At 43.4% G+C, this 26,168-nt stretch overlaps 1 protein-coding gene across 2 annotated transcripts in view; it reads left to right on the top strand.

Moving 5' to 3' along the window:
- The first annotated feature begins 1,912 nt into the window (after nucleotides 1–1,912).
- Nucleotides 1,913–26,168, top strand: part of ISM1 (isthmin 1) — a 72,253-nt gene continuing 47,997 nt past the window's right edge. Inside the window, exon 1 of one of the 2 annotated variants that reach the window (XM_088026247.1) lies at nucleotides 1,913–2,029. In XM_088026247.1, the coding sequence (XP_087882373.1) occupies nucleotides 1,913–2,029 (117 nt within the window). Of the gene's footprint in view, nucleotides 2,051–26,168 lie in introns of both variants that reach the window. The other variant, XM_028113021.2, reaches the window with a different exon arrangement.

Below are 26,168 nucleotides of genomic sequence, written 5' to 3'. Positions count from 1 at the left end.
CAAAGATGTGAAGTCGGAAGGTGGTTCACTTTAGAATCTTCAGTTTGTAGGACGGACAGAAGGGCAGAAACGGGGCTGGGGGCGTGCAGGCGGAAAAAGTTTATTTAATTTTGGTCACCAAAGGAGAATCGGGAGGATCAGCCCCAGGGCACCGGAGTCCCAGAGGCGAGGTGGGCTTGGAAATTTGCGAAATGGACTTGTGCGAACGCCTAGGCTGGGGGCTCCGCAGGCTGGGAGGGACCGGCTGGGCGGGCACAGGGAAGGGGGTAAGGAAGAAACCCGGTAGGAGGCGGAGGCAGCGCAGTATAAAAGGCCCCAGCCGTACAGCGCGCTCGCCACTCTGAGCCACTCGGGAAGGCGGGAGCCAGAGCAAGATCGAAAGGGAGGGAAACGCGCGCGGCCACTGCGGTTATCCGAGCCTGCTACAGGACCCAGTTCGCTCTCGCATCCGAGGCCAGGACTCCGCGCCCTCCGCTCGACCCGGGAGCCCTTCCACTCGCCCAAGGCCCCCAGCAAGGCATGAGCGGCGCGCGGGAGCCCGAGGCTGCAGCGCGGTCATGAGGCGGTGGTCCAGGAGCGGCGGCTGTGCGACGGCAGCCCCTAGGTCACCTCCGGGCGCAGCGCCTCCGGGATGAGTCCCTCGACCCGCGACTGTCTGCGCCGATTGAACCGCCAGTGCCTCACCAACGTCCTGCGCGCCTGAGCCGCGGGGTCCCTGCCCCCAGAAGCTTCCCGCCGCGCCACCTGCGCGTTCGACCGGACCCACACCTAGCGAATCCGACTCGCCTCACTTTCCAGGCTCTACCCGGCGCCGCGGGCGCGTGAGCAGCGCTGCTCAGGGAGTTGCGGCCCACCGTCCAGGAGCAAGTGTCAAGACCCTTCTGCAAGGACACTTTATCATTCCCCTGGTACACGCGCACGGCAGCTTCTTCGGCAAGGGGCGCACAGTCGCAGACACCTGGCTTGTCCTGCGCCCTTCTCGGTTCTCCACCACCACAACTCCCAACTCCACTTTGTCAATAAAGGTTTCTAAACTCGCCCAGGCACCCCACCCACCCACAGCCCCGAGCCTCAGTACGCACAAGGTCTGCCCTCGCCCTGTACAGCGACCTCGGCAGCAGTGCACTTGGCGCAGCCCGGAGGCCGACGCCGATCTCGGAGGGGCGCCCGGGTCACCTCCAAACAGTGACAGCCCCTGTGTACCCGGGGCCCCCATCTGGAGCCGGCTCACCCTAGGACTCGGCGGCGGGGCGGCGAGGCCCGAAGGAGCGCGGGGAGGAGGGGAGGTGGCTCGTCGGGTGAGTGGCTCCGGGCGGCAAGGGCGGGGGAGCCAAGCGTGGAGGTAACTCCGGGCCGCCACTGAAGCCCTCCTCCTCACTCTCCTCCTCCTCCTCCTTCTCCTCCTCCTCCTCCTCCCCGCGCTCCTCTGGCTGCGGCTCCCGCTCCAGCTGCGGCGCCGCGGCCACATCTGGGGCGCCCATGTGCGCTCGGGGGCTCGGCTGCGCCCGTCCCGCCGCCGTCCCCGCTGCCCCCTGCCCGCAGGGTGGCCCCTGGCCCGGCCCGAGTCCCGGGCTGCCCCCCGTCCCCGCCGCCGCCGCCGCCGCCGCCGGGGAGCGCCGGGGTTTGCTCCGCAGCCGGCTTGGACGCCCCCGGCCCCGCCGTGGCTCCGCCGTGGTGCGGCGGCGGCGGCGGCGGCGGCGGCGGCGGCGGCTCCTGCTCCCCTGGCCCGGCGCGCCCCGCTGAGCCCAGCGCCAGCCCCGTGGGCCCGGGGAGCGGGGCCCCGGCGGGGGCCGAGGCGGGAGCCGCGCTGCCGGGCTCCCGGGCTCCAACTCCTCCTCCCCCGGCGCCGCCGCCGCCGCCGCCGCCGCCGCCGCCCGCCGCGCCGGGTCCTAAAGCCGCGCGTCTCAAGAGGATGGTGCGTCTGGCGGCGGAGCTGCTGCTGCTGCTGGGGCTGCTGCTGCTCACGCTGCACATCACGGTGCTGCGCGGTTCGGGAGCCGCCGACGGGCCCGACGCGGCCGCGGGCAACGCCAGCCGGACCCAGCTGCAGGTGAGTGCGCCGCCAGAGAGGGGCGCTCATGGCTGCGGGGCCGCGGGTGGTGGGGTGCTGAGCTAGCACCCGCTGGATGCGAGGAGGCGGGTCCCCCGCCCCACCAAAGAGCAACTGTTTGGGCAGCAGCCTGACGGGGGCAACCTGTCTTAGGCATAGGCGGAGCGGGGTACGTGCCTGAAGGCTGAACCCTGCACTGAGGTCTGGCAGACGCTCTCCTTCAGGTCTGTCACAGGTCAGGTACCCGGGGGTGCGAGGCTTAGGATGCGCGGAGGAAGTGTGGAGTTATGTATGTGTGTTTGCTTTGGGGTGCTGCCAGTCTTTGGTTGCCCTTCAGAGGCTAAATAATGTTAATCTGGGGGGGAGAGGGGAACGGTAGGGTAGGAGACTCTTAACTGTAGGGTGATATTCCTGCGCACGCGGTCCACATGCCTCCCTTGTCCCTCCCCAGCCTTGCGGAGGGCGTGGAATCAAGCCACCTGTCGTGCTTGGGGCCCGGGTCACCTGGGGCTTTTAAACATAAAGACTTCCAGCGTTCTGCTCCTGTTGAGGGTCGCTTTAAGGAATAGGATTCTGATGATCCGTTCAGCTCCAAGGCGGGCCGGAGGGGGGGTCGGGGGGGGGGTCCGCCTTTGGGGAGGGGATAACGGGCTTCAGACACAAGGTCAATTACAGCTTCCGAATGAAGGATTGCTCAGGTAGGGATTTCCTGCGACTGTCTTGGAAGACGCTTTTCCTTGAGTCTAAGGGTGTTAACAACTGTCAACTTGGAGCATGGGTAGAAGAAAAGAAGAAAATCCAGAAAGGATTTTCCCGGGAAGCAGTGGGAATTTTCTGGCTCCTAAAATCTCTTCCTCAAACCAGCCTCTCTAAAACTCTTTACTCTGCAATGTCCAGATAAGTATTATTCATTGTTCCCAAAGGGCTTTACAATCACTGCCCCAGCTAATTCCTTTTTTTACATTTTATGTAATTTTTGTGAAAAGTTCTACTGTTAGAGAAGAATTCACTTAACTATTTCCATAGTGCTTACTATGTGCTACTGCGTTAAGTGCTTTACAGAATTTCATTGATTTAATGAGGTTCTATACTGTTAATATGCCCCCTTTACAGATGCAAAAACTGAGGCACAGAGAGATTAGGAAACTTGCCCAAATTCATACATTCCAAACTCTTGATTAATTTTACCAAGTGTTCTCTCTGTCCGGGTGTCATAGACTACAAATGCCCAACCAGGAGTGGCAAAGTATACACCGCAGAGTTAGCAGTTCTTTTAAATTTGGGACATTTCTGAAAATGTCAACTCCTGTGGGCCAACAGGTACAATGACAGACTGATAGGATTCCCTTGGGGAAGCTGAAGAGACTCCCATTCTATAGACTACGGTGTATCCCACCAGTCTAACACTGTAGGCATCATTCTTAATACCTTCAAGATTTCTGGAAGTCATATTTTATGCATGATGCTTTCTTTCTTTCCTCATGGGCTCATGAAAAGCTGTAAAAATGATGTTCAATGGAAAAGTAAATTTGGCAGATTTCTTTATGAGGTGCTTGCTATCATTAGAATAACCTGGGGTTGGCCTTTTCTGCCTGAACAGTAAGGTAATGGGAGAAGCAGCTGGTGGAAGTGGCAACTGCAAAGGGGAAGTGGATTAAATTTTCAAAAGGGCCTTTGGCTGAAGAACTTCCCCAAGAGGGCAAAAGAAATGGGATTTAGAAGGAGTAATGTTCCTAGGAATATCTTGGGTCCCAAGGAGCTGCTAATCCACCAGCTTCAGCCTATCCTGTGATAGTGTTTGGTTATTCTGTCCACTCAATGCACTTATCCAGGCAGAATGATGCATTTAACAGTTTGGTTCATAATTTTATTCTCTTTTGTAATTTGTTATTGTAAAAGTTTTATATTCTTCCTGACTAAGTTATTTCTTTGGCTCTCCAAAGATATTACGATTCAAATGGAGAAAGAGAATATGTTCCACCAAGTGAGAAGATCTGCAAAAGCATTTATTAGTATGTTGTTTTCAGCCCCAGAAACTGAATTCACTAGTAGCAGGTGTATTTAAAAACAAAACTGGGGACACTATATTTTCTCTGTTTACTGGACATTTTTAACCCATCTTAAGTTCCACTTAAGTTTGTTGGCTCTGTGATATTTTATTTTATTTTATTTTGGCTCTGTGATATTTTAAGTTGCTAAACTCATTCTTTGTAACCAGGAAGTTAACCAATCCTTACACTACCTTGTGTTTTTGGTTATTACATATTTTAGAATATGTAATAACCATATTACATATTATTATTACATAATAATATTATTATTATTTTTGGTTATTACATACTTTAAAATATTACATATTCTAAAATATGAGGTTGCAGTTAGAAATGCACAATGGTCGGTTTATTTACCCAACCTGTAGTGTATTTGGGATCTTTTAAAAAGAGATACTTCCTTATTTAAGATCTGGTGATTTTGACGTATCAAGGACACCCAATAAAATAGTAGTAAGAATAACAACAATAATAGCTAAGATTTCTCAAGTGTCTTTTATGTGTCAGGCACTGTTCTTAGCACTTTACGTATATCAACAAAAGTCTTATGAATCGGGCACTCTCGCTATCCCAGATTCAAATGAAAACATTGATGTTAGGTAACTTGTCCAAGGGTGCACAGCTAGAAGCTGCTTAATTTGTTTTTGTTACTTTATAGCGAAAAATCTTTGAAGAATATTTGTATTCCAAGTTCTTAGCAAAGTCTTCATGCTGGCTATAAGACAGAGAAAGCCTTTTAACAATTTAAATTTCCAAACACATCTTGACAGTCTTATTGTGTTAAATATGAATATATATATACACATACATTGATAACATTATATATACATACATGCACATATATATAAACATGATCTAACATGACTTTGGGGGTAGTTTCAACATACTAGAGGATACATTTTTTTGGCTCTGTGACTGTCCCCGTACTGTAGGTATGATGTTATAAGGTGGCAGTAAAGTGCTTTGAGTGTGCTATATTTCATGTGGCTCATGAAAACAATGTTATTTTTCATACTGCTTTCAGTATTTTAAAATATCTTATAAGAAATTGTCCAGTTGTCTGCAACAGCTGCATAAAAATGCACAGAAACATTAAATTTTTTTCACTTTTGAATGAAATCTTATCTCCTAATTGAAATGAGTGTCTCATGTTGATCAGATACTCAGATTAGTTCTTTCAGGCCTTTAATTGATAATAGTAAGAAAAAAATCATATATAATGAAAGCAGTCTGGCAGATAGAGCATCCTAAAATATAGAATCCACAGCAATAATAATAAATATTATATCTCTTTTACTTGAAATTCAAATGGCTGCCTTTCTACAAACGTCAGTCAGATTTAAAACCAAGAATTTCTACTGATTTTAAATAATAAAGCTAGAGCTTATTAAGACAGTGAGATATAAGCAAGTATTACAAGCCATCAAATTGATTATTTTTGCAATGCCATTACAGCAAACCAAACTCTAAAATGTGACCAAATGTCTTTGTTCTCTGTCTCCTAACTACCATCTTTAAGAACTTTCTTCCTTTATCCCTCTACTTGCCTTCAATAAAACGGCTTAGCCTCTTGTACTCGCTGCTTCTGATGCAAGAGGTCACCTGAGCTCTTTATAGCAGTAGAAGTAAAAGGGACATTTATTTGTACTTAATACAAGTAAGTTTCCTTGCAATGATTTGTGGGATTGATAGTCTTTCTATACCCATTTCACAGATGAGGAAATTGAGGCCTGGAGAGATTTGAGTCACTTGCCCAAGGCCACACAGCTGTGGTGGGCAGGGCCAGGATTCAGACCAGGCAGGCAGGTTGTGGAGCCCAAGTTCCTTTTCCAGTGCTTCAGCAGGACTCCCAGCTCCGATTCAGGTCAACAGACATTGTGTTTCTTGTTTTGTGACTTGCCTGCCCATTTTCCAGGCAGGCTGTTTGCTCTTATCCCTGGAATTCTTTATAAATTATGGATGACTGTCCCACTTAGCTATTACTACCTAACAAACCACCCCATTACTTAGTGGCTTAAAACAACCATTATTTTATTAGCTCATCAGTTTGTGTGTCAGCAACTTGCTCTGGGCTCAGCTGGATAGTTCTTCTTCTGATCTCACCTAGAATTACACCTGTGGCTATAGCCTTGTGTTGGCTTGTCATGAGCTTGATAGTCCAAGATGACATCACTCATATGTCCGATGGTTGATGCTGGCTGTCACGTAGGTTCTCTCCGGTCTTTCATCTTCAAGTAAGCTAGCCTGCATGGCTTTACATGGTAGACTTAGAGCTGCAAGAGAGTAAAAGCAAAAATTGCAAGACCTCTTGATGAACTTGTACAACTTCAACTACATTCTGTTGGCCAAACAAATCACTGGGTCAGTTCAGAGTCTAGGGGACAGAAAATAGACTCTTCTTGACTGGAGGACCAACAAAGTAACATTGCAAAGGAGCATGTGTACAGGGGTGGGAGGCATTATTGTGGCCATCTTTGCAAAATCTCTACCATATTGACTTTTGTCTCACAGGCTTTGTAAATGTTTAGGCCAATCTTGCACTTATCTTTTAATATTGTTTCTGCTGCCTTTGGCCATGCAAAAACTTTCTGTTTTTAATGTAAGCTACTCTGAATCATTTCCCTTATGACTTGTGGTTTTCTTGCCTTACTTAAGAAAGAGTTCCTCAAATAAAGATTGTCAAAATCTTTAAACAGATTTTGTTCTAACAGTTTTATAGTTTTTATTGTTGTTGATGCTGTTGTTGTTTAGAACTACAATCTACTTTGGTGTTATTTGTGGGTTTAAGGTTTGTTTGTTTGTTTGTTTGTTTGTTTGTTTTGGGCTGAAGCTTTAAGATAAAGATACAGCTTTGGTTTTTGTCCAAATGTATAGCCACTTGTCCTATCATACCTGGGTTTGATTTCTATTGTGAATAGGGTTTTATTTCTTGTTGTTATAGTTTCCAATTTGTTAGTTCTGGAATCTAGGAAAGCTATAGAAATATATGCTTACAGTTTTCTTGGTGTATGCATGAAAGCTAGAAGTATCCATTTCAATAGTGGGATCATTAGAGTTCCATGGGATGAGTTGAAAATCTTCGTTTTTTTCACTTTAGCACTTTAAATAAGATTATGAGATGGTTAGAATTCATTCATAAAACCCTTTTGGCCTTGGTACCTCTTTGCTTGAGATCTCTAATTAATATTCTGTGTTATTCCACGGTCAATAGTCTATTCAGATAATATAACTTTTCTTTAGTCAATTTTGATAAATTATATTTTCCCAGAATATCATATGTTTTTACATACTGATAAATTAGACTTTCTCAGTATAAAGTTTGTACATAGTACAAGCATATTTTGCAAATATTCATGACTGTACATTTTTATGCTGTACAATCTTACATCTCTTTGTAAGACCTATCAGATCAAGATTGTTAATTATATTATGAAAACCCTCCAACTCTTGATTTATTTATTATCTACTTATCTGCTGATGCCTCAAGGAAGTTAATTTCATTTTTATCCTACTGTTGTGGATTTGTCTGTTTCTCATAGCCCCACTAATTTTTGCTTTACTTGTTTAGAATCCATGGTGTTAGGACATAAAGTATCCTTTTTGGTGGTTATATTTTATCAAGATGAAATTCCTTGTCTTAAATACTTTTTGTTTGATATTAATGTTGCAACTCTTGCTTTATTTTTCTTTCTTCTGGGATTTGTTGAGTGTCTCTTAAATATCTCTCTTATTAATAACCAATAGCTAAATTTTCTTTTTCCATGCAATATGTCAATGAATTTAACTCATTTATATTTATTGTGATTACTGATAGATTTGAAGATAATTTTCCCATTTTATGTAGTATTCTCAAACTTCCACAATTTTTCCCACTTTGCCTCTTACCTTCCAATTTATTATCTGTGTGACCATGGCAAGAGAGTTAACCTATGTCTTAATTTCCTCCTCAGGAAATTAGATATATAATAACTATTTCCTAGTGCTGTTGTAAAAATTGAAACACTGAATGAATGTTAAATACTTTATTAGCACATGAGGGGCGCATGGGAGGCTCAGCCGTTAAGCGTCTGCCTTCGACTCAGGTCATGATCTCAGGGTCCTGGGATCGAGCCCCGCTTCTGGCTCCCTGCTCCACGAAAAGCCTGCTTCTCCCTCTCCCACTCCCCTTGCTTATGTTCCCTCTCTCGCTATGTCTCTCTCTGTCAAATAAACAAAATCTTTTTTTAAAAAAAGTACTTTATTAGCACATGGACATTCAATAAGTATTTAAATGTTATTTACTTTGTTCATTTTTCCTCAAGTTTTGAAAGTGTTCTATTGCTGTTACTCTTAACATTTTAACAGATTTGAACTTACACTTTTCTATCAGTGCTGAAAATCAATCCACATTTATAACCTAAATCCCCCCCAAATAAGAGTCTGACATGCCTTTTCTATGTATCTCTCAACTTTTAATCACATTATATGAATATTTAGTACCAAATTATTCCTCTTTCTTTCTGTTTCTCTTTTCTTCCTTTCTTTCATTCTTTCTTTTTCATTATAACTATCTTAGCAATTTCTTAGCAGTTTCACTTATGTTCCCAATAATTATCTAAGTGTAACTATAAGATTTAACTATTTCTTTATCTGCTGTTGCTGCTACTTGAATCTTGTATTTTCATCTTTTATTTTGTTGGAAAACATTCTCAAAAATTTATTTTAGAAAGGTTTTATCAAAGGCTAAACTCGCTGAGATCCTAAATTTTTTAACATATCCCTATTTGGTTATCATACTTAAATGCTAATTTGGCAGTTGGCTGTGTTCCATATTGTTTCCCCTCAGAATTTTGAAGATAAAATCCAATTTTATTACACCATCTCGTGTTTCACTCAAAAACCTGATGCTGTCACATTGTAGATGACTTTTTTTTTTAAACTAGAAGCTTTTAGGATTTTTCACTTTATTCATAATGTTCGGAAATGTCATCATGTTATGTTTAGATTTAAGGCTTTAGTTGGGTAGTTCTGGTTAGCACTCTGTGGACCCTTTTAATCTGAAGCTCCATGTTTGTTTTCATCTTAAGAACACTTCTCGAGTAATTTCTTGCTTATGCACTCTTTAATCAGTTTCCTGTCCTCACCTTTCTCTCCCAACCTCTAGAGCCTTCCCTCTCCTCTCCTCTTCCTTCTCTTCCTTCTCTTCTCTTCTTCCCTTCCCCTTCTCCACTACTGCCCTCCTCTTCCTCTTCTATTTTTTCTTTCAGCAGTTTTTAGTTTTTTTTAAAAAAAATAATGAATATAATTTACATACAATAAAATAAATGAGTCTTAAAAGTTCAGTTCCATTTTTGACAATTGTATATGCCCATGTAGCCACCATCAAGATTAGGATGTAGAATGTTTACATCATCCCAGAAAGTCTTCTAGTGAATCATTATAGGCAATTCACTCCTCCTAGAGGCAACCAGTGTCTGATTCCTATCATCATCAATTAGTTTGCCTGTTCTAGATCTTCATATAGATGGAACCATACTGTGTGCATTTTTGTGTATGTGTCTGGCTTCTTTTGCTCAACATAATGATTTGGGGATTCATTTTTGTTGGTGTGTATATTAGTAGATTTCTCTAATTTATTGCCACATGGTAATCCATTGCATAGCTATATCACAATTTGTTTATCCATTCCCCCCATTGGCAAACATTTGGGTTGTTTCCAGTGCTTTAGATATTATTTTTTAAAAAGTCCATGTTAACATTCTTGTGCAAACCTTTCTATGAACATATGTTTTCATGTCTTATGAGTAAGTGCCTAGTAGAGCAACTGACATAGCCTCTATTGTTCCTAGTATTATAGGAATTTCTCTAAAGAAACTCACTTTTTAAAGAGATTTTTCTTCACTTTCTTGGCTCTGTAGTGTTTCACTTTCAGTTGGTTACCATTTCTTCCATGTCAACTAGAAATCATTCCTTCTTCTATAGGTGAACCCTTTCAGCTTTACACCTCTGTTATGGATTTTTTTTTTTATTTCATCTGCCTTTTCAGTAGAATTTGGAGAGGGAAAGAAGTAAATGAAAATGCTTGGTCTACCACCTTGAACTGAAACACTATAATTTTATTTCTTAATTTAATTTTCCTTTATACAAACCAGAAGAAAGTTTTATTGTTTGTGTAGCCCCTTCGTTCATTCTTTCCAAGCCATGTGCTAATAGGCATTGATCTTTGAGTCTGGGGGACACTCTTAGAAGTCATGAGAACTATCCATTCAATAAAGAAGAATCTATTTTGGTTTTAAAGCCTCCAAAGGAAAGAATCCCACAATCTTCTGTATGTCGTACAACTATTTCTTTAAACAACCTTCAGTGTCACAATATTTTCCCTCTGATGTGTCCGTTAAATCTTTTATGCTACATCTTAATTTCATATTTGCTATTTTTTACCACTATTCATTCAATTTTCAAAAAAAGCATCTCATGCAGGACTTGAAGACTATTATTTTAATAGTTTCTCTCTCTTCTCCAGATTCAATTATCTCCATCTTTTTTTTTTAACTTGTCTGCATTGGTCTTATTTTATAGCATTTAATGGTTTCTGTGGTCCTCTTATTTCTCTCTCATCTTCTGAGAACATCTTTCTTCTACAACCCTTAGCTCAGGATTTTTTGATTTATAAAAAAAAGAGATGGTGATGAAGCCTCTTTCTTCAGGGACAGCTATCTGTCCCTCTGTCTGTACTCATTTCCTAAAAGACAGAAGATTCCTTAGGGGATGGGATAGGGTTATTAATTTAATGCCCAGGATGATAGACAGTGACTTTAAGAAATAGCAAAGGAGTGTGCTATTAAGAAACAGATCTCATTTTGCATTTTATTTAAATCTTTTCTGTATTCCACTTCCAACTTCATAAGAAGCCATGAACATAAAAGATAAAACTTAATTATTTTCTTTCTGTGGCTGATGAGTCCAGAGTTTAGATGGAGTACAATGCTAATAAAATCAACACACTCGTGCCCAGTGTTCCACTCACTGCCCACTGTGGTCACGGGCTTGATAATGTAACCCTATGGATTCTTCCCTTCTCTGCCTTCATTCCTCTTCCCCTACCAAAGCTTCCTGGGGTCATCTCCAAAATATACTACTTGCTCTTTGTTTCAAAGTTTTCTCATGGGAGAACCCAAACTAAATGAAGCACTACTTGAGTATTGGGCCATGGGGATGGTGACCAGTTCTCTAGGTAATGATGGTATAAGAAGTGTACAGGGCAGAGTTTCCATGAGGCACCTGCTGCTTCTTGCTGTCATTAACAAAGTTGAAGCCTGTTAGTCTCAGAAAGGTATGTGCTGTGGGCAGCAACAGAATCAGGCTATGCCATGCCCTCCCAGAGCAGCTGGGAAGAAGGGAATTCTAAAATTGTAGGAATGGGAAAGATCAAGACTGGGCGAACCCTCAAACTGCTGGGGTTTAAAGAGATAACTGGCCTTTTTTCTCCTGAGAGCCCGATTCCCTGCTTGTTTGCTATTTTCAGTAGGGTGATGAATGGCAATAGAAAGTCCTCAAAGATGTGCAGGATCGTCATCTAATGCCTAAAAAAGGCAGAGGCCAGGTGCCTTGATAAATATAGCTGCTCATCAACTCCCCAAGGACCGACCAGCCTGTGTCCCTGAAAAGTTGTTTCTGTAAACTGAGTAGAAGTAAAAACAGTAGGTTAACTACTCCTTCTTCCTGTTGGCCTGACCCATGCACATTTGAGTAAATGGAGTCACCTTGTGTAGAGCACTGTCTGTGACTGATATACCTCTGTAAGAGAGTGAGACCCCCTGACCCCCTGGCAGGGACAGTGCTGCAGGGCCAAGAAAATAGGAGAGTTTCTGTTTTCAAGTTTGGGGTTCCTGGCTGCCAGACTCACAGTTTGGGGCACCCCAACCTCCAGATGTTCAGATAAGTGACCCGGAAAAAGGAAGGTAGACTGTGAAGGCAATAGGCCACTTCCCACCAGACACCACATCTCTATTTTCAAAAATAACAAGATGTGGCCAGAATCTATATGAAGGATCCAGGGAAGCTGGAAATGATGTCATAGGCCACCCAGGTGTTAACTTACTCCCACCAGTGTCTAGATAGAATATTCATGCCAGTGCCAATGAAACAAATGAAAAACATACCTTGGATCCCAACAACCTCTCAGAGATAGGGATGGGGAGAGAATGGGGGGGGAGGGAGGGGATGGCAACTGTATTATTATTTTTTTAAAATACAGCTTTATTGAAGTATAGTAGATGTACAGTGAACTATGCATATTTAAAGTGAACAATCTGATGAGTTTTGACAACTGTCAAATCATCACCACTATCAAGATGATGAGTGAATCTATCATCTCCAAAAGTTTCTTAGCGCTCCTTTGTGAGTCCTCCCTCATTCTCTAGCAGTCTCCAGGCCACTGAGCTGCCTTCTGTCACCATAGATTCGTTTCCACATTTCCTAGATTTTTATATAAGTAGAATCATACAGAATGTACAATACAGCAAGTTTCTTTGCTTACCATAATGATTTTGAGAATCATCCATGTTGTTTTATGCAGAAAGCATTTGATCCTTTTTATTGCCAATTAGTATTCCACAGTATGCATACAATATGCTTATCCATTCATTCACTGAAGCACATTTAGGCTGTTTCCAATTTGGGCCTATAAAATAAAGATGCTATGAATATTCAGGTATGTCCTTGCATGAACATATGCTTTCATTTCTTTTGTGTGAATACTTAGGAGCAGAATGGCTGGGTCACATGGTAGGTGTATGTTTAGCTTAATTAGGAAATTGTGGCAATCTTTTTAAGGCACACACATAACATATTTAGGATCTATAACAATCCAGGGGCACCACTGGAAAACTTCAGAATATTTGGAAGTTGAGCTTCAGGATGAGATCTTCCTACAGTTAAAACATTTATAGGTTGTGATCTACAATATACAGTTGAGTCTTAAACAATGCAGGGGTTAGGGGCACCAACGCCCCCCTCTCCACACAGTTGAAAATCCATGTATCACTTTTGACTCCCCAAAAACTTAACTACCAATAGCCTCCTACTGACCAGAAGCCTTACTGCTAACATACAGTTGATTAACACATGTTTTGTAAGTTATACATACTATATACTGTATCCTTACAATCAAGTAAGCTAGAGAAGAGAAAATGTTAAGAAAGTCATAAGGAAGAGAAAATACATTTACAGTATCATACTGTATTTATTAATAAAATCAATAAAAATCCATGTAAGTGGACCCATGCAGTTCAGACTCCTGTTTTTCAAAAGTCAACTACATGATGAAAAGTTGAAGGAAGGAGAGAAGATATTGTCTCCTTGGAGAGAATTCTCCTATTTTTGCAGGATGCCCAAAGGACAGAATTTCATGGAGCTCAATTCACCAGGTGATGGTGATGGAAGGAAAAGTTAGATACTAGACAAAAAAAAAAAAAAAAAGGTTGCAAAGATGTCCCAGCAGAAGACTCAACTTCCGACATAAGCTGCTGTCCATTGTGCCCTTCATCTTCTTGTCCCCATGCTCTCCCTGACTAGAAATTAAGTAAACCAGAAATAGATTTTCTTTCTCTTGCCTGGGGACTCAATAACATTGTGACTTGGAAATCTGGTATTGGTTATGAGCCCCAAATGAATTGGAAGCAAGTTTTATTGCTGGGAACCTTCAAATTCCAGGAAGTAGAAAGGGCAAAAAGTAAAAAAGGGGCGATCTCATTAGGTGATTCTAATCCCTAGCCCATGAAGTGGGCTGAAGGAAATGTTAACATGAGCTGACCTCCTGGCTATGCTGGACGTTAGGGGAGAGTGCTCAGGATTAGAAACCCACCCAGACTTCTCACTGGAAGGCAGGGACTGTCCCTCCCTCACGCATCCACCACCCTGATGTTCACCAGGCAGAGTTGTGGCTCCGAGACACAGAGGAGAGGCTCAGGATGACTGCTCCACCTTTGCACCCAGAGAGCGTTGAATAGAGGAGCAGTACCTCCTGGGATCTCCTAAGGAGATAAGAATCTCAGGTCCCACCCAGAACAACTGAGTTAGGACCTCCATTTTAATAAGGGCCCCAAGCTAATCCTAGGCACAGCACAGTTTAAGAAGCACCATTTAAGATGCTTATCTTGCAAGTTGCGTCCCAGAAAACATTAAATACAGGTCAGAGATTATCCAGCTCTTGCCCAGTTATGCTGCACGACAGAGGACCCCCAAACTCAGTGGCTGTAACAGTAGGCATGTATTCTCACGCTCACAGGTCTGCAGGCCATCTGGGGTTTAGTAGGTCTAGGCAGGCTAGGAGCCAAGCCGTGGGTTGGGTCTGGGTGTCATCCAGGCATCTCCCATGCTCCTGCACGTGTTCCTGTCATGACGAGGAAAACGCTCAGCAAGACAGAGGCTACAAGCACTCTTCCCCCTCTGCTGGGGCCACACCATTCCTTCAGCACACCCTCGTTGCCAGGCCCGACGGAGTGGCCAAAGGCACAGGCTTTAGATTCGTTCCAACTTCACTTCTGCTTCTCGCTAACACACGCACCCTTAGGCAGAAGTCGCACACTTCATTGTGCCTCCGTATCCTGTTCAGTAAAATGGGATAATAATAATAATAGCTACATCACTGGGAGCTTATCGTGTTGCTAGGACTGTCCTTGGATGTCCCAGAATGGTTTAACTCACAGGTATGGGTATGATAGAGTTGTGTGACCCCGGGCAAGTCACTTCGACTCTTTGCATTTCATTTGCTTTATCTGAGAACAGACTTCCTCATGGGATAATTCTAAATTTTGAACTTCGTCTTCAAAACTGATAATGATGATGCAAGCATTTACTCTGTGCCAGGCACTGCCATCAAGACTATATGTCTTTACACCTTTTAATTTGCAAAATAGCCCAATGGGGACTTTATATTTTGCAGCTGAAGAAACTGAGGCAAAGCAATGTCAGGAAATCAAGGTTTAACATCTGATTGTTCAGAGCACCTCCTGTGGAGGGCAAGATATAACAGAACTGATGCAGTCCAGGCTGGCTCCATGTGGCTGACACATTCTGCCTCATGCCAATCAGTGATGCTTCTGAAAAGGCTATTCTTGGCTTCTTCTGCCATGTGGGAGAAGGAAAGGAAAGAACAAGAACAGCTTGAGAGAAGAGACTGGGAAAGCAGCTGGCCTCCTGGTTCAACGGAGGCCCCCTCCCCACCCGACCCACCACGTGGCTGCATCCCGAAGCAGATGCCGGATGGATGTGATGAGCATTTCCAGTGGAACCCAGCCATCACCTAGGGCTGTGTGTGTGTGGAGCACTCAGCCTGGCCCTGGGCCAGGATCAGGCCAGAGGGAAAGGGTGGGGCCCGAAGGACCCTGCTTCTGAGAAATCAGAACTAGAAAAGGCTGTGGATTTCTGTCAGCACAGGATTCCACCCACAAAAGTTGTTTCTAAGTCAAGAGATGCACGTCTGGGGGCGCCTGGGTGGCTCGGTCATTAAGCGTCAGCCTTCGGCTCAGGTCGTGATCCCAGGGTCCTGGGATCGAGCCCCGCATCAGGCTCCCTGCTCGGCGGGAAGCCTGCTTCTCCCTCTCCCACTCCCGCTGCTTGTGTTCCCTCTCTTGCTGTCTGTCTCTCTGTCAAATAAATAAATAAAATCTTTAAAAAAAAAAAAAAGAAATGCACGTCCATCTCTTTCTGCCTTCCTTCTGAATGCCCTCTCTTGTGCAGTCCCACTGCTTAAACATCGTGTGCTCCATGGTAGAGATGGAATTGTGCCCACAAATATGTTCTTCATCACTCACAGAGCCTTAACCATTTAAGCCTGCAACCACTTCCCTGATGAAGGGACACCCTTTCCTACCTTCCTTTCCCCGACAAAACAAGAGAAACAGGACATGCCTGGGGGACAGGAGTTCCACAGGCTCGGTGAGCTATATATTTTGCTTTTTAGTGATTGTTGCTGGCCAGAAGAATTTCTTCCTTGCGACTAATTCAATTTTCCCCTTCTTCAGTGTGTCACAAAGTCCATTTCCTCAAGGTCTTCTGAAGAACAAGTGGTCAGTTTTTAAAATGTTTCCCATAGTTGAGAGTAGTATCACATTCCCTTTTTTAGCTATGGCATTGCATTGCTAATATCTAATCAGCTTGTGGGCCACTCTGGTTCCAGATCTTTTTCGGTTATTCTTCCCAAGTCCCTTACTACCCTGAATCCCTAGTGTATTATATACTCTGTTTTGTTTTGGTTTTGGTAGGCTGTGTCTCATACTTCCAGTATGTTCTGCAGCACCCTCTTTCTTCTCCCTTTGCACCCCAAATGTTGAGTTGGGGCAAGTCTCATTTCAACTATCTTAATAGCTCATTAATTTGTTGATTGTCACAGAATTGAGCATCGACTGGGTATATAGCTAAAATAGAAAGGACAAAATAATTGTAAAAAACACATGACCACTCAAAATATGAAATCACTATAATATGAAATCACCATACTATCCCGACAGAAAGGCAAAAAGGAAAACAAAAACAAAAACAAAAAAACTGAAGACACCAAGTGTTGGCGAGAATATAGAGCACCTATAGGGAATGTGAACTGATATAAACACTTCGGAAAATTGGTTTTCCAAACTACTGAAATAATGTATATGTATCCCTTGGCCCAACTGTCCTACCCTGGATATATACCCCACAGAAATGTATTCATCTGTGCACTCAAAGACCTGAGAAAGAATGCTCAGAGCAGCACTACTTTTTTTTTTTTTTTTAAGATTTATTTATTTATTTGAGAGAGAGAGAGAGCAGGAGTGGGGTGAGGGACATAGGGAGAAGCAGACTCCTGCTGAGCAGGGAGCCTGACGTGGGGCTCGATCCCAGGACCCTGGGATCATGACCTGAGCCAAAGGCAAACACTTAACCAACTGAGCCACAAGCACCCCTGGAGTGCTTAAATAGCCCCAAAGTGGAACCAGCGAAATGTCCATCAACAGTAGAACAGATCATCAGTAAGTACACACACTGAGAGTGAACAAATGACAACTACTCACAACCCGTACAACTTCACAAATGTAATGCTGACTGACAGAAGCCGGGCACAGGGGAGTACTTGTTGGCTGATGCTGTTTATGTAAAACAACCAGGAAGAATGAATGAATGCTCTTAGAAGAGAGGACACTGGTTACCCTGGTCAAGGAAGTGACTAGAAGGGAGCGCCAGGGGGCTGTCTGGGGCACTAGTAATGTTCTGTTTCTTGATGTGAGTGTTGGCTACACAGATGTATTCAGTTTGTGAAATCTCACGGAGCTGTATAGTTATATATGTGTGCATTCTATATGTGTATCAAGACTTCAGTGAAAAATACAGTAAAGAATGCAACAGGCGGGGTGGACAGTACCAAAGAGATGGCCATTTTTCCCTGGGAAGGGCAGCCCACAAGCCCCGGAGCCCACTTCCTTTGCTCCCTGATGGGCGGTACCCTGCAGACTGGTCTCCAAATTTTAATGAGTGTGGACGAGTTTCGGTGTTATGGGGATCGTCTGCTGCCTCCATGGCCCTGTGCTATTGTTACGACATCAAAGACCAACTGCTGACTAAGATACAGTCCACATGAAAAGAATGACCAGCAAATTTACTGCTTGACTTCATTCCCTTTAAATGGAACTGGCCCCGTGGTCCTCTTTCAAAGCTCAATTGTGGACATATATCTTCTTTATAGGACATTGTGTACAATAAAGAGAAGCAATAACTTAAAATTTAAAAAAAAAAAATACCTTTGAGAGCGCTGTGAGATGAGCATTCCATCACTGTGGTTACGTGTGCCCAAATGCTCCTAAAAGTCTAGCCATTGGTCTGACAGGCTTCTATTCAACGTGGTGAATTTTTTCGACTAATTGAGTTATATTTTTATGCCCCAGCCCTTTCCCTAGGCTCTGCGAGGTCTTGGGAAAGTCCTTAGTGAGGGGCGATCAACTTCAAATCAGAGGGCCACCTCACCGAAATCAGGCAAAATGACAAAGTCCATATCCCATTATTCATTAACTTATTTGGAGTTGCCCTTTGTGGAGTATACTTTTTTTTTTTTTTTTCTTAAGGACTGAGACCAAACTAAGCCTGGATCAGTTCTGTGCAGTCCTTCAGGACCCACGTGGACAGCATTCCTTCACACAGCCCTAAGTGTGGAAATCTCAGGGAGTTATTAGCATTTACAGATACTAGAACTGAGTGAGAAAAGAACAGAGTTGTTCTTATGACTCCAAGAAAATGAAGAACCTTATTACCTCTGTAAGAGGGAAAACGGTTCTCTAGTACGCAAGTAAACTTACTTACAACATACAGGATGTCTTCGGCGTAACTTGAGGTCTAACTCAGGTGGCGGAGGAAGAGGCTTCTGCAATCCCAATTGCCAGCCCACTCAAAACAAAACAATGCAGAACAATCCTTTCAATCTGCAGTCACTTATTACAAGCAGTGAAGCAGTCCACAGGGGATAAAACATTTTCAAGAGTGGCCAAGTCCCCCTGGCTCGAGATTTCCACTTCTGTTTAATCCATTACTCTCAAAAAGGTTCGGCATGCCACACTTGGCTGGAAAAAGGCTAACTCCTGAGTAGATCCTTTCCTTTCTGCTCCCCTCACTGGCACCTTCAGGAAAACACACCTACTGTGTGAAACAGCTGCAGGTTTCCTGGTGAGATTTTGACAGAGGCAAAACAATTCATAAGACACCTATGAAATAATATAAATCTCACCTAAAACGGAAATAAGCATTAGAGGAAAGAAACTGGAAATATTTGGAAAGGCCATGGAATCCCCAAGGGGAGTGACTCTAACTGTTGAGCAGCACGTGGAAACAATGAGAGTCGGGCTCTTCAGAAGGCACCTGCAGCAGACAGCCTTTCTGTTCCAAGTTCTCGCCTCGTCGCCCTGAAATACAGTCCAGTGTGGCGCCCCTGGCTCACGTGGCTCTTTCATTGCTTTTTATTTACTTATTTATTTATTTTTATTATGTTATGTTAATCACCATACATTACATCATTAGTTTTTGATGTAGTGTTCCATGATTCATTGTTTGCATATAACACCCACTGCTCCATGCAGTACATGCCCTCTTTAATACTCATCACCAGGCTAACCCATCACCCCACCCGCCTCCCCTCTAGAACCCTCAGTTTGTTTCTCAGAGTCCATAGTCTCTCATAGTTCGTCTCTTTTTATCCAAGGCCCAGCCCCATGCTAAGCTCTGGGATAACCCAAAAATGAACATCAATATCCTTGGCCCTAAATGTGTTCATAAATGGGAAAAGGAGGGAAGAAGAGAAGGGAAATGGGCCTGACCAAATGCAGAGAACTCAAGTACAGAATGATATGGCCCAAAATAAGCAAAGAACTGTGTGCCATGGAGCCAAAAAGAACACCGTTCCCACCTTCCTAATGTGAACGAAGGACAAGGATGTGAACACAGGGGAAAACTAAGAGACAGAATCACAGCTTTAAAGAGCTACCCTCTAATTAAGGATCCCGCTTCTTTTCTCTAGGCCTCTGAATGCTTGTTGCTCCAAGATTGCTCAAACCATTAACTCAATTTATTTACTTTGCAGTCTCTTTTATGTGTCTACTATTTTGGGGGTTGGGGTTCTTCAGCCACTTAGGATGTGATGGAAGTGCTGTGGAAAGTTGCCAATGAGATGGAGCTCGCCCAAGTGGCAGGGGCTGTCTGTTGGCCACATAGACTCCCTTTAAAAAGAAAACCTCAGCACCTGCCTACCTACTTTATTCCATGATAAGCCATCTCCTCTCATTTTCAACTTCATCTCTGACTATTCCTTCAACCTTCTCCTAGGTCTTCCTGGTCCCCATAACTTCTTCCTGACCATTTCTTCCCCTTCTTCCTGAAAAACAAAACCAAAAATGCATAAGCATTTCAGAATAATGGCTATTCCAATTGCTATGTGGAGCCTCTCATCATTCTTCTTCATTCTCTGAAAATATAACCTTCTGGCTCAGTCTTCTTCACCAATCTGATTGAACCAAAAGATTGAACCAGGGCTTCATCCAAGCTCTGTGCCACACACACACACACACACACACACACACACACACACACACACACTCCCCAACCAAGATGAGGCACTCTACTTAGAAGGCAGGTCACAGGCACTCATCAAACCCTAGGATTTTCTTGTTGGCAAGACACCAACTTCCCATTTCTTGCATGAGGAATCCAAAACCCAGAGAAATGAAAGAACTACCTCAAGACCATACTACTCATTCCAGGTTGACTGACTCCCAAGCCAGTCTTCTTTCATGAAACCACACAAACTCCCATTTCTGGACATCTTTAACATGGTTTTGTTGTGCTGAAGAGAACTGGAGCAAATACACATCTGAAATGCCCAGGCTCTGATAGTACAGTTGCTATTAGGTTGTTAGGAGAACTGAAAGGAAATTAAATGAACATGAACTGTGGCTGTTTTATTTCAGAGACCAGGTTGCAGTCAAGTAAAGAACATGATTTACATATACATACAGAGCATGGCCCGACTATATAGTAAGCATTCCATGATCCCATTCATTCACTTAGCACTTACATATTGCCTATTAGGTGCAGGCACTCTGCTAGACACTGGAGATTCAATAGAGTACAAGCTTATGCTCTGGAAGGGGAAATTGCAAATAATTAATTCATAAGTAAAGTAATTATTATGGAGTATAATAGGTGCTTAGTAGGACATGAACAGGGAACAAAGATAGGGAATACCTGGGGATACCTACTAAAAGAGCGTGGCCAGGAAAGGATTTGGTGGAAAAGTGGCACTGAAGTCTGGAGCTGAAGAATGAGACAGGGCCATCTTTGCAAAGAACTAGTTGGAGAGCAGTACAGGCAAATGTAATCACAAGCACCAAAGCCTTGATGTGGGAAACTTTGGCTTGACTAAAGTATAGAAAAGAGACTGGAGAAAAGGAGTAAGTATAAGGGAGAAAGTGGTTTGAGAACTTGCAGAAGAGGATGGAGCCTTCTAGGTCATGCTAAAAGATGCAGCTGTTCTTCTGAGATCAGCAAGGAAGGAGCCATTAAAGAGATTTTGGATGATGGCTCTGTCTGGTTTGTGGAGAATGGGTGCAAACATGTTAGGAGGTCCTGTAATAAAATAATCCAGCAAGAGAAAAAGGGACATGGACCAGAATGGGGAGGAGTGGATGTATGCAAGACACCATTCTGACACAGAGCCAATAGGATGTGTTGATGGATCGTATTTCAGAGTTGAAAAACTGACAAGTCAGAGATAACTTCCAGTTTTATGGGGGATGGGGTGTACATATCAGTGGATCTATATTGGACATATGGAATTTGAGATACCTGTGGGACATCCAAGTGAAGATGATGAGGCAGGGAAGTGGTCAAATGGACTGGGAACTGAGACTGAGATGTCATGACCAAAGTGGTAAGAGGAGAACCAAAAGTTATGTCATGGACACCAAGGGAGGAGACTACCTTAAAGAAAGAGTCCTTTTGAATGCTCCTGTGAGAGCAAAAAAGACGAAGACAGAGAAGTGTCCATTCAACTGGGCAGCATGGCCATTGCTGAAAGCCTTGATGAGAGCAGTATAAGAGAACATGGGAACAGATGCCAGCCTCTTCTGGGTGAGGTAGCAAATGGGAGTGAAGAAGAAGAAACAGAATCTGTAAGTAGGTCTTATGGAAGCTTTGCTATGAAGGGGAAACATGTGACTTGGGGTTGAGGGCGGATATTTGGTTCATTTGTTTCGAGATCAGAGGTAGCAGGGTATCACTGATGCTGAGACTGAGCCAACAGAAAGGAGAAAATTAATGATGACAGATTGAGAGGGGAGGGCTGAGGGGTAAATTGATCAAGAAAGCAAGAAGAACGCATGTGTGGAAATTGGCCTTTGATAGAAGCAGGGATGACCGTTCCATGCAATAGTTGAGAAGAAGGGGGAGCTATGCAGATGGGAGTGTAGCTCTAGTGTGAGGATACAAAAGTCAACCATACAACTCTCATGGATGAATTAAGCATGGGTTGCTCCTGTTCCTTCAATGAAATATGCAGTGAGGACAGTGAGGAAGAGTAGGGGATTTGGAGGGAGTAGATATGAAATAGTTATCTTGGATACCGGCAAAGGCGAGATTGTAAGGGAAGGGCCATTGATTTTGGAACAGTGCTGAGTACTCATTTGAGCTTTGAGAGCATGGAAAACAGAGCAGGTTTTCAAGTTGGGCTATTTTATTTTTCTTGTCATCCATCTGCTTGGCTACTAACATAGAGAAGTTGGATCATTGGGTTCAACCAGAACTGAAGTTTTGCCAGTGAAATAGATCATAGGGAGAGAAGGAGGCAAGGAGAGTTGAGGGGAGTTACAAAGAAATGGCTATATAAAGGAACATGTGCTAAATAAGAAGGAAAGTAAAAGAGAAAGCTGCAGGGTGGCAAGAAAATGGTAGCAGACCAGAGATCTCAGTGAGTTGAAATCTAGGGAAATGAGCTAACAGGACAGGAAGTATCTTTGTGTAGATTTGCTGACAAAAGGTCTAGGCAGAGGGTAGCTGAGATGCAGTGGGGGAAAAGGTTGTTGGTGGTGAGAAGTCAAGGAGCTGAGAGGGCCATCTACATAGATGTTGAAATTACCAAACAAGATAACAGATCAGATTGGTGAAGAAGACTGAGACAGAAGGTTATATTTTCAGAGAATGAAGAAGAATGATGAGAAGCTCCACATAGCAATTGGAATAGCCATTATCCTGAAATGCTTATGCATTTTTGGTTTTGTTTTTCAGGAAGAAGGGGAAGAAATGGTCAGGAAGAAGCTTTGGGGACCAGGAAGACCTAGGAGAAGGTTGAAGGAATAGTCAGAGATGAAGTTGAAAATGAGAGGAGATGGCTTATCATGGAATAAAAGTCTAGAAGGAGGGTTTGGGCGGGGGAAGCTTGAGTCCAATTAAGAGATGTTCAAAGCAGTGTGGGATGGAAAGCCTATGGTCGTGGAAGATCTCTCAATGGCAGCTAGAGAAACCATAATGGGAATGGTTTTGAACTTCTCTTGACTGGAGGTGACACCTTTTGTAAATGGTGGCCTCTGGGCTCTTGTTTCTCTGATTAGTTTGATGTAATGGCGTCAGATGAGGGATAAGAGTTACTTAGATCTCACAAGATGGTGTTGGCAGCCATAGCTTAAGGCATCGCTCCCTTAGTGTTCATATGTAGAATGGTGTACGCTGGTAGTTATATAGACCTCACCTGATTTTTTTCTACCTGTTTTTGTCAAATACTTACATAGCACTTACTATGAGCCAAGCACTTTTCTAAGCAAGTGATGAATGTTAATTTATTTAATCCTCAAAACAACATCATGAGCAGGCACTATTATTAACCCTATTTTTACACTATAAGGTTAAATAACTTGTCCAAGTCACACAATTAATAGAGGTAGAGGCAGGATTTGAACTCTGGCTGCCTGGATCCCAGAGTCCATACTTTCAATCACTATGACCACAGTAGCTTGGGGCAAAAGTTCCTTTTTCATTGTCAGAAAGAGCTCTTACCTTGAAAATCAGAAGAAATGAGTTTGAGTCTCCACTCTGCCACGAACTGGCTATGATCTCGGACATAGCACTTAACTTCTATCATCCTCAGCTTTCTTAGTGTCCATTTCCATGCAGTCATTCAGGGACCCAAGATGGAGGCACTGTCATCTTTTTTTTTTTTAAGATTTTATTTATTTGTTTTTTTGTCAGAGAAAGAGAGAAAGAGCACAAGCAGGGGGAGCAGCAGGCAGAGGGAGAGGGAGAAGCAGACTCCCCACTGAGCAGGGAGCCTGGTGCGGGACTCAGTCCCAGGACCCTGGGATCATGACCTGAGCTGAAGGCAGACACTTAACCAACTGAGCCACCCAGGCATCCTAACACTGTCTTCTTCTTAACAGTCCCAGCTTAGAAAGGACACACATCACTTCTGCTCACATCAATCATACCTTGATGCAAGGTGGCTGGCAAGTGCATCCCTTGGCTGCCTCCACTTTGGAGCAGGAGTACCTATTTTTGGTGGATGGCTAGCCCTCCCTACCTTATTATTCAATGTGCCTTATGCTTCTAGGACTCTGTGTGTCCACTTCTGCGTACCACACTTGAGCCTGTGCTCTCAGCTTTTTGTCTTCTTTCTGCCTCACCATTAGGTGTGTCTCATGGCATGACCCACAACTGACTGTTAATTACCATGCAGCCCATCACTTCGCAGATTGTAAGACATGTAGTTGAGAAAAAAACTGAGTCCTTCCCCAAACATCCCTTTGCACCTATATGTGAATATATATCCAGCTACCAATCAGCAAAACATAGTTTGGGTAGAAGTTGCTATAACCCATTTGATTGGGAATACAGGACTTAGAGTTCACAGTATTTCTGCAGTTAGAGTAGCAGGTATGGGTTCCCTGAAATAGTTAGATGTTTGAAGGGAAGATGGACTTGCTTTCTCTATTACCCAGATAACATATTTCCTTTATGGAATGGAGATAAGCCTCAATGCTCATGGAATTTGCATAAAGGAATGTTCGTCTATTACCCAGCTGCAATGGAGGAGGTAATGATCCACCTGCAGGTGACAGAGAGAGCCCATTAGCAGTTTAGAAAGGTCACACCCATGGGCAAACCCACACTGTATGCTGTCTTCCCCTTCACTCACAGATGGGCAAGGCAAACTCAAGCAGAAAGAAAATATGCCTCAATCTGGTACTAAAAGCAGAGCTCATTTTTTTTTAGAATGAAAAGTGTCCATGAGCAGGAGAACTGACTCAGAACAGCTCACCTAGGACTGATTTGCAGGTGGCAGTCTCTCACCACTATGATGACCACAAGTTCTCACCAAGGTGTCAAGCTCAAGTACAGAGTCTCTGTTTCCCACTACTGTGGAAGATGTCATTATGGAGGGAAGAACAAAACAGCCTTAGCTAATAGAAATGGAGTGTGGTTACTTCTTTGGACATTGTATGTCCTTAAGTCCTGCAAGCTATGTGGTAAGGCAGTTTTAGAATTTGCTTTTCTCGCAAGAAGACCAGTGAAAAGAATTTAATTACAAGTAATCACATTTCATATAGAGAAACACATGTAAAAGGTTTAATGTGGAAGTTGATTCCATAGTTCACATGATATTAGCTTTGCTAGAGACTACTGTAATTCAAGTACAAACAAAGTGATAATTCGGTTTCTTAAACATCCCTCAGCCAAGTCTTTTGTTTTTGTTAACTATCATTCAAGTATTTTGGTGCCACTAATGCATTTGTACTGAGAGAATAGTTCCCCCTACCAGGCTCCTAAAAACAAACTGCCAATGCAAAATCAAAAGAGGACAAAAGGAAAGGTGTGTTTCACCTAAATATCAGATTTAGAAGCATCTGCCTTGCCTCCTGTGTATTGCATTAATGTCCTGCCAATTTTTCTATTGGAAGGTCCCCCTGAGTTGCTTGAAATTGAAAATCAAGTCACGTTTCTTTAATCAGCTCTAGGAAACAGTGGAAGAAGGGGGCGGTGGAGAGGCTTTTTTTTTTCATGAAAATTTCTAAAATCGACAAAGCCTAGATAAAAGAGTATGCACAACTTTGGGCCATGATGTGGGATTTTAATCTCAAAGAGCATTTGTCTCCACCATCTCCATGGCAGTTAAGTATCTTCCTCCCTGTATTAGTTACCTCTTGTTCCAAAATTTAGCGGCTTAAAAAAGGACATTTATTATCTCACATTTTCTGTAGGTCAGGCACTCGGGCACAGCTTAGGCTGCGAGTTTATCAGACAGGACAATAGTCACCTCAAGGCATGGCTGGAGGAAGACTGGCTTTCAGGTTTACTGGCTTGCTTATTGGCAAGATTCGGGTTCTCATGGGCTGTTAGCAGAGGGTCCCTAAAGCTCCTTGCCGTGGGGGCCTCTCCATAGGGCAGCTCAAATATGGCAACTCACTTCATCAGAGCAAACAAGTGAGTAAAGCCAGAAAGAGAGCGTGAGCAAGACAAAACCCATGGTCTTTTGTAGCCTAACCACTGTGACATCCCATCCCTTTTGTCATATCCTATTTGTTAGA

This window comes from Eumetopias jubatus, unplaced genomic scaffold, assembly GCF_037043125.1.
Source record: "Eumetopias jubatus isolate StellerSeaLion01/CBP00866 unplaced genomic scaffold, mEumJub1_p1.0 scaffold_9, whole genome shotgun sequence".
In the NCBI taxonomy this organism is placed as follows: Eukaryota; Metazoa; Chordata; class Mammalia; order Carnivora; family Otariidae; genus Eumetopias; species Eumetopias jubatus.
Note: the sequence above shows the minus strand (reverse complement) of the source record. Positions and strands in the feature narration are given on the sequence as shown.